The 16,957-nt window shown below is 41.5% G+C and overlaps 1 protein-coding gene across 2 annotated transcripts in view; it reads right to left on the bottom strand.

The window, feature by feature from the left end:
• Positions 1 to 15,730, bottom strand: part of hdac4 (histone deacetylase 4) — a 121,069-nt gene extending 105,339 nt beyond the window's left edge. For both annotated transcript variants that reach the window (XM_026144284.2, XM_026144285.2), the window contains exons 1-2: positions 15,565 to 15,730; positions 1,875 to 2,069 (exon numbers count right to left, since the gene is read on the bottom strand). In XM_026144284.2, coding sequence (XP_026000069.2) covers positions 1,875 to 1,896 — 22 coding nt within the window. In that variant the 5' untranslated portion in view covers positions 1,897 to 2,069; positions 15,565 to 15,730. The remainder of the gene's footprint in view (positions 1 to 1,874; positions 2,070 to 15,564) is intronic.
• Positions 15,731 to 16,957: the final 1,227 nt, after the last annotated feature.

Raw genomic sequence — 16,957 nt, 5'->3', positions numbered from 1 at the left:
CAGCAACAACCTCACCTTTAACCATGTGAATGGTCTGTTAAACAACGCTGCGATCATTTTATCTCCCCCAACTTTTTAAAGGCTGTTAAAGCCTCACTGCTGATTAGCACTGAAGCTCCACACCATAAAAAGCGATCTTCAGAGCTCCAACTATCAGTTACTTTAAAGCAAGTGGTTGTCATGTTGAAAGTGATATGTTAGTCAAGAATGTCATCACACCTACTACGTTAAAGTGACTAAGGTGCTTTTGCGGACATGAAGCAGACCCGTTAAGATGCCGCCAGCATTTCATGGTTTCAAGGCAAGAAAAAAATCCAGCGGGGAGTTTTCTTGGTCTCACTTTGTCAAAGTTTGTGGCTGCTTTGTTTACACATTCTGTCCAGACTGCAAACATAAAGCATAAGTACTAAACAGCAGCATCCATATCATCACAGAAGAGGAGGCTGGGGCCAGTCCAAGAGGCAAGAACAAGACTGAGACTGCACAATACACTCTGACCCAAGTGCATACAACATCCAGGATTTTTTCTGGTTAGACTCTAGAGGTCTCAAAGCTTTTTTAACCAGCTATACAAGGCCTCCAGCACCAGACGGCCCCTCTCTCTGTTTGTGTTCCAGGCCGGCGAGTCGCTATGCATGACGATTTATTGACGCAAGATCCCCCTCAGCCAGGACTGCCACCGATTACTGCTGCTGGAGAGAGGAGACGAGGGCAGGGAGAGGGGGGTAGACAGAAGGGGAAGGTCTTGCAGGGATAAGAGAGTTTTTCTGTGTGTGTGTTCTAGCTCTGCCTCCAAGGCCATAAACCCAGTTCCAAAATGCCAAGTAGCATGTCAACATGCCAGTCTTTGCCACCCAAGTTTAAATCAGACAAAAGGCTCTTTAGTCCTCTAAGTGGTGGTCTGAAAAAATAGGAAATGATGATCTGTCATACGTGGAAAAAGGCTTTACCAGAACTGCACAAACTGAAGGACGACAAGGAGAAAATGAACTGCTAACATGAAGTGAAACTGAGCAATGAGAGCTTAATTTCTGAGCTCCCCAAAGAGAAGGAACGTCTGGCACTGGATGAATGCTCTGGCCTAATGCAAACACAATCATCCCTCACCTATTTTTTATTTCATTTCATAACAGCTGACACTTGTTTTTCAAAAGATTTGTCCATCAGCAGATTGTTAGCTGTGACGTAAAAATTCCACCTCCCCAAATGAAATGAAAAACATGCGACGAATACAACTCTTCCTTTAACTAAACACTGGAGAAACGTCATCAATTCAGATTTATTATGTGAAAAAAACCAAAACTGCTAAGTTACATTTATGTCATATATTCTGAGCATGAGCAGGGAACAGAAATGACCAAAATAAAAAGGAAATGAAACAGGAAAACACGGCCCACTCCAACGATCACTTGCATAACGCAGCGTATTTAAGAAAAAGAAAAAAGAGGAAGAAGACCAAGAAAGAAATCAGTAAATATCTTTGGCCTGTGCCAGTTTTCCCCGTAATGTGACGACATGAATCCCCTCTGACGCAAACCCCTTTGAAAAGCCTTTTGGCAGGGACTCAACCATTTCTCCAAACACTTTTCAAAAGAATAGAAGGTGATGCCAGCAAGCTACATTGTGTCACACAGAATCTTTAGTACTGCAACAATTAATAAATGCCTGTGAAATCAATTTGCTGAACATGACCAACACAAGCAGAGCTTGATGGGAAGTGAGGACACAATGGACCTTTTGTCCAGTTAAGTAAAATAGAAAATCCAGACCTGTGCTAAGGAGGAAAAGAATATATACTTTTCCCATAACACAGCAGCTATAAATCTATTCAAAATAAACTGCCGTGTTTAAATTTTACATTTCTTATTTCTTACCTTGGCAACTGTGAGAGCTCATTGTTATGGCTGCTGTTGCTCGTGCAGACTTGATGTGGAAAGAGAGGAGCGAGGGCGTCAGTGCGCCTCTGTCATGGTCACCATCGTTCGCTACCCAGCTCGACCAAAGAGGAACATGGATTCATCACACTGTGCCACAGAAGAAGACCTCGTTGGACTGCTTCACCAAACAGCCTGTGAGGAGGAGATACAAAAAAAAGCGGGGGATTTCATGCAGGCGCTCATTTATCACTGCAATATGCTCCAAATTTTTAAACAAACTTAAAACAAACACGTTTATGGTTTTTGCCATTCATTTATTCCTCCCTGCACAGGCAACAAAGCACAGACAGCCCTGCATGCCAACCAGCTTTCAAAGAACTGATGACCCCAGTTCAAAGTTTCTGCCTCTCTTCAGCCCCAATTAAGTCTCTTGCACAAAACTGTCCAGGACATTCTGACACATAGTTGGTGAAAACCACTGACAATTAGAAAATAAACTGCACTGCAATTTCTGCTATTGCTGTTACAAAACAAAGCCAAGTGTTTAATATTCAACAGCAACTTCCTAATTGTTGTAAATCTGTTATAAACAGTCTTACAATTACAATTGTTGCTAAAAGTGAGAAATAAGGTGAAGAAAATGTGGCAAGAATCAAGTTAGGACACGGTCCTGAGTCGCACTTTCTCACATGCAGCACACAGCAGGAGACGGTCTGCAACAATGCTGGAAACACAGAGTTCAGTTTAGGTGAGAGTGTGTTCGGCAGGCAACACACATGGCTTGCAGAGAATTTCCCGGACAAATACCCTCTCCATTCTCACAATCGGACATCACGCAGCCTTTGCTCTGGGGAGCTGCTTCAGTAAATACTCTTTAATATTCAATCCAACTGGCTTGGAGATTTTCATTTTGACATAAAACTCTGCTCAGTTATACAGAGAAAAGTTCAGGGCAGCAGTGCAGGTGTTAGACAGCTTGGATTTGGTGGAGAAAAGCAGGAGTGGGAATTCAGTCTGTGCAGGGGCTGTGAAGATGAACTTCCACAACAGCTTGTGGGCTTACAGGACTGATGTTCTCCAATGCTGATGGTTGAACAGCCAAGGGAGCAACAGTGGGGCTAACTACGAAGAGGGAAAAAGTACAAAAAAGGCAGACTGGACATTCGTTTTCATTTTTAACACTCTGTTGTATATTTTGGCATCTCTTCTCCACAGCAGGGGCTAAACCAAAGGACCAACAACACAGCAAACAGCAACAAGAGTAGCCCACAGGGCGGGTTGGTCCACATATTTTTGACACTGCCCTCAAGTGACAGGAGGCGGCTACAACATGTCCATGTGGGTCTTCCAAACTTTCAGTGCACGAGCAAATTTAAAACGGAGACTAAAAGAAAGAGAACGGAGTGAAAGCAAACTGGCAAGTTGTATAAGATGTTTATTTTTTTTATCAAATCAAAATGATTCATTTGAACCATCTGGCTTTACGTAAAATCACAGCATGTTTACAGAGTAATGCGAGTCACTATCAGAACTGTCATCACAACACTGCCTGAGCCACACCCAGCAAAGAGATTGAGCAGGTGTACATCGGTGATTAAGCACTGCAACAATAATACACCGCATTTTTCACATTTATGCATCAGAGCTTACCGGGGCACACGCCTTTGCAAGCATTTTAAGATTTGATCACATCTATTACTGTTACACTGTTACCGTGTTTGCTCCCACAGTTTGCATGGTCGGCCTGGGAAAGTCACTGCCTAAATGAAAGGCTGTAGTAGAGCCCCAAATGAAATGCAAACAGAGGCTTCATGAAGGCTTAGACTCACCTCTGAGTCAACAGCAGAAGAAAGAGGGGAAGAAAACTTTTCATACTGCCTGGTGTTTGTGTGTCTTATGCAATCAAAACTGCAAGCGGTGCGCAAACAAACACACAGAGAGGCCTCTGGCTCTTCAACTTTAACCGGCAGAAACTAAAACTCACCTCTGTCACGTCTAACAGGTGTCGGCAGAGCTGAAAACAAACATGTGGTAATGAGAGCTGCAATCAGTCCGTTTAAACCCCACAGTGGCCGCAGCAAAGTGCGTCTGCGCTCCCTTCTCTTTCTCAAACAGACACGCTCGCTCTTTAAAGCTGCTAAACTGAATTACTGTCACATACCTACGTTCAGTTCTGTTGCGCAGAAAAATAAAACTTCATGGAAACGTATTCCTGCCAACAGTCTCCAGGCTCTTACCTCAGCTATCAGGAATTACCATAAACACCATAACGGTCCCTTAAGTCTAGAACAAAATCTGAGAAACCAGATTATTAATTGCCGTCAAATGTGAGGGGAAAAAGTGTCAGAGTACTGATGGGATAACTGCCACTTGTGACTTTGAGAAAAAGATGAATGTGTTGCTATGACAAAAGTCAAAACACAGTATTTCCACTCTTTGTGTTGAGTGTGCTCTTCATAGCATCTTTCAAGCCATTGGGCAAAACAACAATGGAAGAGGTTTAGATGTCAGTCTGAATTCCTGATAAGGGTGTGTGTTTAGTTACATGTACACTGGTGACACTTGGATGACCGTGAGGGACACCGAAAATGGGTGTTGATGGATTTGCTGAGGCATGGGGTGTCAGAAAAAGTCGCCAGGGTGCCAACTGGAGGGCAGTGGAGCTATTCTCAGCTCAAACCACCTATTTTTGTCAGACGAGTTGTCTCACACACACGCGCACACACACACGCGCACACACACACACACACACGTAGACACACAATGTGCTTTTACAGTCTGTTATAGTGTGACAGCAGTGACTTTAGGCATTTTCTCCTCCTGCTCTCTCTGTTGCCAAACACATACACCATGGAGCTCAAAGACAGGCCTTTACCGACTCCAGCCAGTTGCAGATTGTAAAGCTGATCTGTTGTCAGTTGTGATGCTACTTCCACATGACTTCATTTTTTTTCTCCTGGAATCTTAATTACTCTACGGGGATCCCATTAAAAATGGATCTTTGTACAACACTGCAGATATTTCTTTTTCCTGCACTGTGGCACCATAAAACACATCACCTGCATCTCTTCAAGCATCTCATTTTCACCGGCTAACTCGTCTGGATAAGATTTATTATTCTCATGCAGTGAAGTTTGGATCTGGAAACGTTTCATGGCGCTTGACAGGAAAACAGCTCTCAGGACCCCTTAATGGACTTCATTTCCCAAGCACTCTGAGCACTGCCGGGAGTAATCACGATAGCATAAAAATAACATGTGGTTGGATAGTGAGCAGTAAACAACAATTAAGAGACCCCTTGCATAGCTCATGAAATGAATCATTGAAAATGCATTTGCTCCATGAAGACCGCCTCAGCCTCTCAGCCCTAATTGACTATGAATTATTCAGCTGGCGATGGGATTAGTGCCTTGTATGCCATGGACTGACATGTTTCTGAGGTGTAGAGTCTTTACAGTGTGATAGCAGCTCAGTATTCTTGAAATAGATGTGGATGGCCCAACAGGAAGCTTTTTGCTTTATTATTACCACCAAGACAAAAGTAGAATATTGTAGTGTGTCTGACAGGAGCTGGTCGGTCCATCTGTGAAGTAGAGCTGGGCGATATAAGGTTTTTTCATATCACGATATGTTTTTTTCATTTCAGGCGATAACGATATCTATCACGATATAAGCCAAATAACTATATTTGTAAGATTTAAATGTGCCGTTGCTCACAAGTAAAATGTGAAATAATCAGCAGCTTGTTTTTATTTAAATATTTATTTCCCATAATAAGTTCAACAGGGTAGATGTACTTAAGGAACATGAGACTTTTTCAGATAAATAAAGGCAAATATTGCAAACTACACAAAAGGCAGCCGCTAAAGCGTTTAAGTTTCAAAATAGAACAAACGAAAACAGACTAAATTGTCAATTCCACTTAGAAACAAAAGATTAATTCTAAAAATAAATCTTAGTTTGTTTTACAGAAGAACAGACAAAACTGACTAACTTTTGTCAATATCAAATAAACTGAGAACTAAAAGGAAATTCTCAATCTCTCCTTGTTGTATAGCTTAGCTTTTCAAACAGTTTTAACAGTTACTTTAGTCTGACAAAAGCCGAATGACGAATTAGCGCTTCCAGTCAGAGACTGAGGCTACGTCCACACGTACACGGGTATTTTTGAAAACGGAGATTTTCCGTTTTCGTTTTAAAAAATAATCCCGTCCACACATAAAGGCAGAAATGAAGGAAAACGCTGCTATGAACATGCCAAAGCAGCAGGTGGCGCTATATTACTAACCGTGCAGAAATGTTGGCCAATCAGAAGTCTAGAAGCCTCGGTGGGAAAAAGTAAACAAAGCTGGGGCATAGAAGCAGAACCGAGTCGTATGTGTGGAGGGACAGTAACTGTGTGTATATGTAAGCATTTAAACACTGCAGAGAGTAGAATTAACAGTAACAGTATTGTAGAAATTCATTTCACCGAAACAATAACGTGGCGCACAGTGTGACGCATGCACCAGTTTATTGTATTTCCAGACTTGCTTTCGGCACAATTTACAGTGCACGCTACTCTGTTTTTTGTCAGACTTGAAATAGCCGAAATACCTTCACACTACGGAACTTCTATGGCTCTTCCGTTCGACAATCTCTTCGGCGTTGGAACCATCATCTGTTTTCTCTTCGGTCACGCTCGGTTGATTTTTCTAGTCGGCACACTCATTTCCTCCATTGCCCGCTGGCTGCTTCCCAAACAAACACACGTGCGGCTTGGCACGTGTGCTGTACGTAACAAGTAACGCGACGTGACGCTGCGGCTGTGATTGGTTCGGCTCTGCGCTACTTAATTTGGATTGGCTGACTTTTTTTTTTTTTTTAAAGAGGACAAGAGCGGCGAGGTCTATCGCGATAGTTTAATTTCTCTATCGAGTAAAAGTTATATCGCGATACATATCGTTATCGTTCTATCGCCCAGCTCTACTGTGAAGTTCAGGGTGTAAAACAAGGGCTGGGTAATGTACAGCTGATATAATTTCAAAACATATACCGAATGAGACAGTCCTGTTTATATAAGAATGTCCTTTGATGCTGAGGTATATAAAGTGTGCCCTAGATAAAGCTCTCTATGCAGACTCTCACTTTCTGCAGTTTCTCCTGACGTGAGTGATAACTAAAGTTTGAGGCATTCGTTAACTGAATGTTAAAATTGCATTTGTGACTGAAGCTGATGAGGTTTCCTGCTTTATTTAAACGAGACACTAAGAACAAAACTGCTCTTTTCAAAGCCAAAATACTCAACAACAACAAAAAAGATTCAAATCTCATAGTTTTAGATTGTACATGCCAAAGACCTACGAGAACAGCTGAATCACTGCACCACCACTGCTTCCAAAAAGCCTGAAACCGTCATTGCTTTGAAAAGGTAGATTGTGGTCATAAGAATTAGAACCTGTACTCCATCACTTTTGGGTGCGTAAACCCTAAAACAGGTCTTGCATTATATCTGCCTGCGTGCACCTTCACAGAAATGACTGCTCTTATTTTGACAGTAGTTTTGGCACAGTGGACAGGAGCTTAGTCCTGCTGGAAAGTAAATCAGGATTTCCATGAAGCTCATCAGCAGATGGAAGCATGAAGAGCTTCTACCACAATCTCGTGGTAGAAGGCTGCACTGACTTTGGACTTGATGAAGCACAGCTGACCAACAGCAGCCAACTCCAGCAGATCACACCCCAAAGCATCACAGAAACGTCACGCTGGACTTCAAATCCATTGGATTCTGTGCCTCTTTACTCCAAAATGTACTTTTATCTGAAAAGAGCAGCTAGACTACTGAGGAACAGTCCAGGTAAGACACTTCTGACAGTGTTTCTGGTTCAGGAGCGGGTGGATATTTGGATGAAGTCTATTCAATGACACAAGCCTCGTCCACTTGAAGTTCTTTAAATCATCTTTTCTTTAAAGTCCTCATTTTACTGACACCTTTCCCTTCATATCAACTTCAATACAGCACACAATGTTCCACATCAAAATGCAAAACAGTAACCGAGTACATGTTAATGAAATGACTGGAGATAAAAATCATGAGACCAGCCTCGAGACCTGGTACCGGAGTTCTACACAAATTCAAATAACATCACGGATATTGCATTAAAAGTCTTTTAAATTAAGCGACTTTAAAATGTTTTAAATGCAGCTACGGTGAAGGCAAATCATTACTAAACATTCAAGCCTAAAGTGGTGGAGGTCGTGTTTTATTTCTCAACAACATACCATTTTAGCATTACTTCTGTTCATGTACTGACTCATCTTCAGTCACAGTTTTTATTACTGGGTTAACGTCACAAAATGCTGGAATTCATCTAAATGTCAAATAAAATATCCCGACGTGGGTGAAGCACACCAGCTAAATGCCCGAAAATTCACTTTTCCTGCATCCTCAGCTGATGGTTGACTCAACCAGATGCAACTTTTTATGTTGAGTTATTTTTTTAAATTAATAGTTTCAGAATATTAATGCAACTAGGAAGGGAATATGAACCAAAATTCCCATCACAAGAACAGACAGATTACCTGAAATGGTCTTTCTTTTGCCTATTAAAAAAATGGCTATTTGCACAATGGCTGAGTGTGCAGGCCTGTCCATCACAGGTACCAAGCTCTAACCCAACACAGCTGTGCTATTAATAGACACAATCAGTGAAAGGAAAACAAAATGGGCACTAATAAGGATGTCTTTCCAAACTGCAAACCTATTGATAACCGATTTCAGAGCGCTAGGACGGGTTCCAAGTCAGGAGGAGGTCCTGGAAAAACACAAAGAGCTAATACGGGTTATTATTAGAGTTGCGAGGCACCAACAGGGTGTAAGGGGCTGAACTGTGGGAGAATAATTCACAGCCATGAGTTCATTGGGTGACCACAAGAACTCATCAAACCTCAAAATCACATCAGTTGAGGATGAGAGCTTCTGTATAGCCGCCCATTAAAATCCCAGCATCCTTCTTGCTGCTTTCAATCTTTGTCTTCTTTTCGGGCCAAAATCCATTTTCTTTGATTAAAGTGAAATTTCAATCTATACTAATGAACAAGTCTGAACGTAACAAAGCACTCTTCTGCTAATAATAGAAAAGTCCTAGCATGCACAGCTGTCTTTCCTGGAAGGTTAACATCAACATACCTGTACTGAAAGTTTTCTGGATCAAAATATAAGCAATGTGTGCTGATTTTATCAGGTTGCACGTTTCCCTACATTCTTACTGGTTTAGAAAATCCAAACATTAGCACACTGATACTGTAAATGGTAAATGGGCGGATTCTTCTATAGCATTTATACAGCCATTTGTTTTTTAAAGAAATGTTAGAATCGTGCAAACAGTGACAACACCATTTTTGATTGGACTATATATAGTATATAGTGCAAAAAAGTAATTGTAAAATATGTATGTGACAAATATTTTAAGATTGTCTTAGGGAGCACCAAAACACTAAAACATGACAGTGGTCATTATAATGTTACAGACAGGCAAGAACGATAATGCTATGATTTCATTCTTAGCCCGCTACCTTAATGACAATTTTAAGCCAGGAGACAAATGTTATCAATTTTGTCTGTCTGTAACATCATAATTAATAACTTAACAGATGGCTAACATTGCTATCAAATGAAAATACCTTCAGCTGAAAGATCCACCTTTGATTTGGCAAAGATTTTAATACCAGATGCAATTCCTAAAGCAGCGCTCCCAATTAAGGAGGCATGGGACCAACACCAACACTAGGCGTACACTAGTTTGTGATCCCCTGAGGCTGGGTTTGTAACTCCTAATAGTTAAGCAACTAAAATTATTGTTTGGTGGCCAAGTTAACATTTATGATGGTTCATGACCTCTGAAAATTGTTCAGTGTTGTGGACATCAAATACTTCAGCTGCTGGTAAGGGGAGGAGCTGTGTACCTACCTGTCTGCAACTGCTCTGTGTGATGTTTTGTGTCAACTGGAGGAGGCCAAGATGCTGTCATTTGTATTGGTACTGCTGCAAATGATAACATAATCACAAAGTAATTTGCAGTATTATCAGTCAAGTTAGTATCTGAGAATCTATTTTTTTGACAACCGTAACAGAGGTAGGAGGTATTGTGGAGGGAGGGAGTAGTCTGCAAGTATTGTGTGTGCATGCTTGCTTTCTAAAATTCATTGATTCATTCATTCATTCAAATATACTTCACGCAAGTAACTCCAACTCTGACTTTAAATCAGTAAGCCTGGCACAGCAGCAGGTGAACCGGTTGTCCATGTGCTCCAGGTCATGGTTACAGAAAAAGGTTACAACTGCTGACGAAGAAAGACCACCACTGCCAGCGTCAGTCCCAGATGGTGATATTGAAGTAAATACAGATGTAGAAGACTCTTGGTGCATAAGCAGGTGAATGGCATTGAGGACCGCTATAACAGCCAGCCAGCCCGACCTGTGCGGAAAACCCAAACTGTTAAGGGCAGCAACAAGGCGGCTAGCAGCAGAAGAATGAGAAAAAACGCAAAGGGATCATCTACTAGTAAAGTGATGGTGTCATTCCAACAGACAGCTAAAGAAATCATAATGAAAAATATACTGCTAATATACTGAGGCCGTTAGACCTACAGCCGCGCAAGTTTACATGTGGAAAACACTGAATGGTTAGCATGTGCCAACTTTAACACTGTCAGATACCGAGAAGCAACTTTTGCCATCTGCATCTAGTTTTCTAAATACACATGGCACAATGAAGGTTATTGAAGTGAGACTAAAACCAACATATGGTGATTAAGAGGAATTAAAATCTAAACTACACTCATTTGAAAAGCAACTGTCAACTGCAGTTTTGGTTTGATAGACAAATTACTATTTGGACCATGCTGCTTGAGTATGAAACCAAAGCTCCAATGCCATTTACAAAGCCAATCAGTGTAACATAAACAACATGTGAACAAACAGGGGTGCCTGTCCCAAATACCAACCACATGCTAACTGATTTTAGAGGTTCAAAGTCAGGACAAGAACAAAAGAGCTAAACAGGGTTTTTTTATTGGAGTTTTGAGGCACCAACTGGGGATAGAGCTGAATGTTGGAGAATAGTCAACAGCAATGAACTCATACAGCACCCAAAGGGGGTCAACACAAGGATTCATCAAGCTTCAAATCACATCAATTGAGGCTGAGAGCTTCTTTACAGTTGGCCATTGAAAATTCACAGTCCTTTTTTTACTGCCTTCAATCTTCCTCTTGTTTACTTTTGCTGTTTTTCTGGCCAATATCCAGCTTCCTTTCTTTTTATAAACTTGCATAACAGTAAGCCAAATGAGAAAAAACAATGTACTGTAACCATCTGTTGACTGGTTGGCTGCTTTAGTTGAAGGATTCATGTGCAGCCGATTTCCCCAAGTGTCATTCAAACTATATTAGTGTCTTCTCAAACACTGTGCAATCAAGAGAAGGACAAAATAAAAGAATAAATGAATACAGACTGAAATCAAAGATACAGTAGTATTCAGAACGGCAGTGAGCTGGTGGAACGACCTTCCCAGTTTACAAATTCCTACTGGGTGACTGTGGATTGCTGGGTTTTATTTGTCTCCGAGCACAACAGTCTCATTAATAGAACCCATTAGAATCCAACAACGTCCACAAACTGTCCACAAACAAGCAAACGTTCTGAGCGCCAGCTTGTCCTAAATAATAGAAGGAAATTGGAAAGTCAGACCCAGAATTTCACAAAGCACAATGGAACCAAGATAAATGAGCTTATTAAAGAGATTAAAAGAGGCAAACTTAGGACACAAGTGCTCATGAACTTTGGTAAGGTAATGATGTAGGTAGCCCGTGTGCTTACTGGTCTAAGGTCACTTACTGCAACTTCTCTTATGTGCGCCTTTCTCCTATTTTTGTCTACATTTCTCTTGTTTCTTGACTTTACACATTTCTCCTGTTTGCTATTTATATTTTATCCCAGCACAGTTGATGCGGAGCACCTACATTTTCATAGTCCATGTGCAATGACAATAAAGGGCTATTCTAGTCTATTCTACACATCTTGAGATTTCTGTACTCCTCTGAGTATACTACAAGCCAACATGGAACTTAGAGGTTTGATGCATGTACTCCCCATGATATTAATGCGTAGTACTGAATTGGGGCCAAGATGTACAGCTGTTATACATCCACTATATCTTTCCGTGCTACACCCTCCTTGGCGCAGTGATGATACCAGCTGGGGGACAAATCATACAAACAAAGCTTCTCAACAAGATTTTCTTCTTTGTTGGAATCTCAACTATTTTGTTCTGCATGCTTTACTTCCATCTATACTGTTTGAGTTTGTTTTGGCTCTTTCACAAGCGCTCGTTGATCAGTGCATCATTTCACACTGCATTCCTATTGGTCAGTTGGTAGTCAGCAGTCACACTGTGAAATGCTTATCCTACACTTCTGGTACTTTATGAATTTTGCCTCAGGCTTGGTTGGTTTAAAGACCAATATAACTTTGAACCTCTCTTATTACGTGACTTAGTACCATGAGTTTGGAGTAACGACCAAAAGATATCAGCATGACATATCACCTGTCTTGTTAGTCAACTTTTGTCTGGGAAACTCCAGGAAAAAATAGAGGCTGAATCAACTAGATGATTGAAGAAAAATAACAAAAAAAACCTCTTTTTCCTTGTACTTTCCCAAAACCAGCATTTTAATCCGCCTAATAGCTCCTAATAGAAATACAAAACAATCTCACAGTGCACTCTCGGTTCATACTCAAACAAACAAAAGCACAACTTGCAGGCCATCATATAAAAGCTTTTTCCCTGATGAAAAGATGAAAAGACTGGTTACATTTACCCCAATCAGCCCAGTGTTAGAGACAGACAGAAGTTCTCTTTTTCTTTACTGTCAAACCCAAAGTCCTGCTTGAAAATGCAGACTTCCTAATATTACAGCCTTTTGCACATGGCACTAACTGCAACAGATTCCTTTAAAGTGGACATAATATGGCTGACATAATAACAATAGCGGGACTTCCAGTCTGTATTGTGCTATTAAGTCTCATTTAGCTTAAATATTACAAGAAAAAAAAACTATTTTCTTAAACACTAACGCCTAAGATCCAACACCCTCCAGCAGATATTGGGCAAGAGGCGAGTTACGCCCTGGGAAGGGCGCTGGTCTATCGCAGAGCTAACACATGCACATGTCTTTGGATTGCACAGGGAGAACACCCAAATCCCACACAGAAAGGCCCCGGCTGACCAGCTGTGAGGCATCAGTTCTTACCACTGCACCACTGTGCTGCCCACATCAAAATCCCACATTGCACAGTACAATTAGGAATAATTCAGTTCCACAAACACAAAAGTCTAAAATGTGAGACAGTTACTGCAGGTGTTTAAGCCATGCAGATGTTTTGTTAGATGGACTCACAATTAATTTACAGTGATTTAAAAACTCTCAGTTATCCTTTAAGTCCTTAGTCCACGTAAAGCTGTCGAAAGGGGAAAATCAAATGTGCAGGTGACTTTTTGTCTTTTAAAGTCAATACAAGCAATACAACAGGTGTTTCATTTGAAATCTGACCAGATTATTTATGCTTCTCCTGTAGCTTACTGTACACCCCCATCACGGAGATGCAGATACAGATGGATACAGAGCATCTGGTCAAAATCCAAGAACTGTCTTGGGTGGGTCGATCAACTCTTGTAGGGTCGTCCTTGCCAGAAAGCAAAAGGGTCCGACTCCGTTTCGCACTCACATTCTACAATAACCCACACAAATCATCATCACTGGTCTACAAAGACTAAAATCCAGAGGAACTGCAAGATATTTCACACCCCATGATCATTACAAAGAAAACAAGAAAGAGACTTAGATAATAATAACTGAAATCATTACCACGCACTACAACCATGTCAACATTTCCTCTTTGCATGTAGAATGCAAAATGGCAGTAATCGCCACAAAGAAAAACTTTGTGCAAATGCAAAACCATTTATTTCAAACAAAAACATTTTTTGTGGCGGCTTTGCGTTGCAATCCAAAACGCCATAATATGGTCTTCCTCTGGAATTTTTCATGTGGCCAAAGAATAATTACAGGCTGCCAGCCCCGTGGAGTTTTATTAGGCATGTTTAGAGTTTGTTTTGTACAACAAGACTTTGCATATGCTTCTTAAAGGGGACACCCATCCTCCAACCATCTTATTCTCCCACTTATTCCAGCTCAATACTTGGACTCAACTCCTTAGAGAAGTCACTTTTCCAACGTTCAAATAACCCTTTTTTTATCCTACAGTAGGCCTTGGTGTAACCTCTCAGGTTATCCACTGTCTTAACAACCCATTTAACTCACTCCCCAAATCAGCTTTCTTCTGGTTGGCTGCCCGTCTCAGTCAGAAGGTTCAAGTTTGCAGCTGCTGTGCTCACAATCAGTGTGGCGTGTCTGAGATTGCATGACATCACGAGAAGCCAAGAGTGAAAAACAGTCTAGAGCTGATCGTTCAGAGATGCCAGAAGCCCGAGCGTTTGGCTCACAAACATTTATTTCTTTTACACCATCATCTTCACTATGCTGTTACCTTCAAAGGATTGAGATCATGATGTAATGACATCCGTCATCACCAAACAACTGAATGAGACCACATGAGGACGTTTTGAAGCTGCAGAAGATCAGACATGCCTAACGAGTTCTCAGTCACAGACACTGCTGAACATCAGCTCTTAAAGAGTAAGAATATAACAGGCAGCAGGCTGTAGAAAGAGATCCTGCCATAATTCAATGATGCTGTTTTACATCTTCACCAGTCTGGCCTGTGCTCTCGGCAGACTCATCCTTTAGGAGGACAACTCAGACATTTCTTTAGTGGACTGCTGTGACCTTGTTCCCGTGGGGCCTGGAGTTTACAAGCATGCGCCAGCAGTGCTCCAGAGCTTGTAATGCTGAGGGAATAGTTTCCACTAGTGAAGGCTTACAGGAGATTTAGCAGAGCACAGGCACAGCCCTGCTGCTGCTCCGCTCTGTTTACACTTCACCGAGACAAAGTTTACAGCCAGAACTGCGGCAGCGCGGTCCGACCTCAGCAGAAACCTCCATCACACGCGCACGCACGCACACGGACACCCGTGCTGTCTCTGTGTTACTTGAGGAACTATGGAGCAAAGCGGTGCGTTTAACTACAAGAACAAAACTTTATGTGAGCTCGAACAGCTCCGCTGGAAGCGCGGCTGTTTGCGCCGAAACCTCCCCAGAACATCTGGCAGCCCTTCGCTGTAACCTCAAAGTCATCATGAAGGCAGTGTGCCAACACGAGGCAGAAACAGTGAATACGCTTTAATAACAGTCCGCTTCTCACCGCAGTCTGCCTCTACCGAACTGAAAGCTGAGCAACAATGTTGCACAACACACTGTTTTTGATCACCTACTACAAACTGCTGAAAGTGAGCAACAACGCATCTATTGCGCAACACTCACGGCTTCCTTCAGCTGACTGTAAAACACCCACAAACCCACACGAAACAGAGTAAAGTGGAGTTGCCCCACGACTGCAGCTCACTTCGGGGAGACGCAAAGCGCAGCGACCCCAGAGATAAACATCGCTAACTTTTTTTCAATCATGTGCCTTAAACGTTCAAAGCAAACACTGTTTATTTTTCCACAAACACGGAACAGAAACAGTACCTGAACCGAGCTGTGCTGGCTGGGAGCTGTTGCTGTTCTCCCGCTGCTTAACAGCATCCACGGAGCAGGGTTTTAGGACCCGTCGGTGCCGTTAAAAAAAAAATCAGTCATCCAACAGATCCGCCATACTGAATTAATCACGTGTCAGACAACCCCCTGTGTTTCCGTAGGAGGCGGGGTCTGCGGGCAGTATGATTGACAGCTGACGGGAAAATCTCTAAGTGGACACGAGGTAAGACCACCATTCTGACACACAGGTATCATCACCCGTCCTTATCCTCCTTTACTACCAAGTACATTAAGCTTTTTTTATTTTTAACTTGTTTAATGGGGTTTTTATGTATTTTACATTCAATAGAGGATTCATTTGATATCCAAGTATGTGCTCAGCAAATATATATATGTCCTAATTTTGTTTAAATTACAATAAACAGTAAAACAGCTCCTGAGTGCTGATTCAAACCTTTGGTATTTTTAGGCAAATACCAAAGTACAGGCCAAGCAAAACCCAGCCTGCACTAAAGAAACAAGGTTTCTAATGTCACTGGAATGCTCGGCACTCCTCTTACTTTAATATATAACACAAACAAGCCTGTACTTTTTTTTAATCAGGAAAAATAATGCACCCACTGGTACCGAAGAATGAAATCCCCGTGCGAACTCAGTCTGCTGTTTCAGTTGGTTCTTCCCACTCCGGGTCGACTTTCCCAAACTGCAGATAACATGTGTCAACTTGTCACACGCAGTAGCTGGTTTAATACTTAGGTGGAGAGATATGTGGCAACAGTAGATTTTCCAGAAGGGGTTGGAGGACTGCAGTTGCCCTCCTGGAAGTGAGCCTTCTAAAACCATATACACTTCAAATTACACACACACACATATATATATATATGTGTGTGTGTGTATGTGTGTATAAAGCTGCCTTATAGTGTCCAAGGAGACATTCAATAGCCACAAAACCACATATGTAACTGATATCTGCACAGCACCAAAAGGCTTAATTCTCACCAGGGGGTAGTGCTCTTGATTCCCCTTGTTTGTTAAAGGAACACTTCCGTAAGCTGAGAAGTGCAACTCCAACTTCCTCTAACAAACTGGAGCATGGCATACATCTGTCTCATAGTTTTTCCTCTTCAGTCGCCACCAATGTTGGTCAAGTTACTTGAAAAAAGTAATCAGTAACTAATTACTGATTACTTCCCCAAAAAAGTAATCCAGTTACTTTACTGATTACTTATTTTCAAAAGTAATTAATTACTTAGTTACTCAGTTACTTTTTAAAAACACGATTTACAACCTGAGTAGGTGATAAAGCGACAGCTCTTTCAGCCCAATTCTACTTTTTCTGCATAATCCATCATACAAAATGTAATCAAATGGAAAAGTCTCTTTT

Source organism: Astatotilapia calliptera, chromosome 16, assembly GCF_964374335.1.
Source record: "Astatotilapia calliptera chromosome 16, fAstCal68.1, whole genome shotgun sequence".
Classification (NCBI taxonomy): domain Eukaryota; kingdom Metazoa; phylum Chordata; class Actinopteri; order Cichliformes; family Cichlidae; genus Astatotilapia; species Astatotilapia calliptera.
The sequence above is the reverse complement of the archived record's forward strand: the minus strand, read 5'-3'. Positions and strand labels throughout refer to the sequence as shown.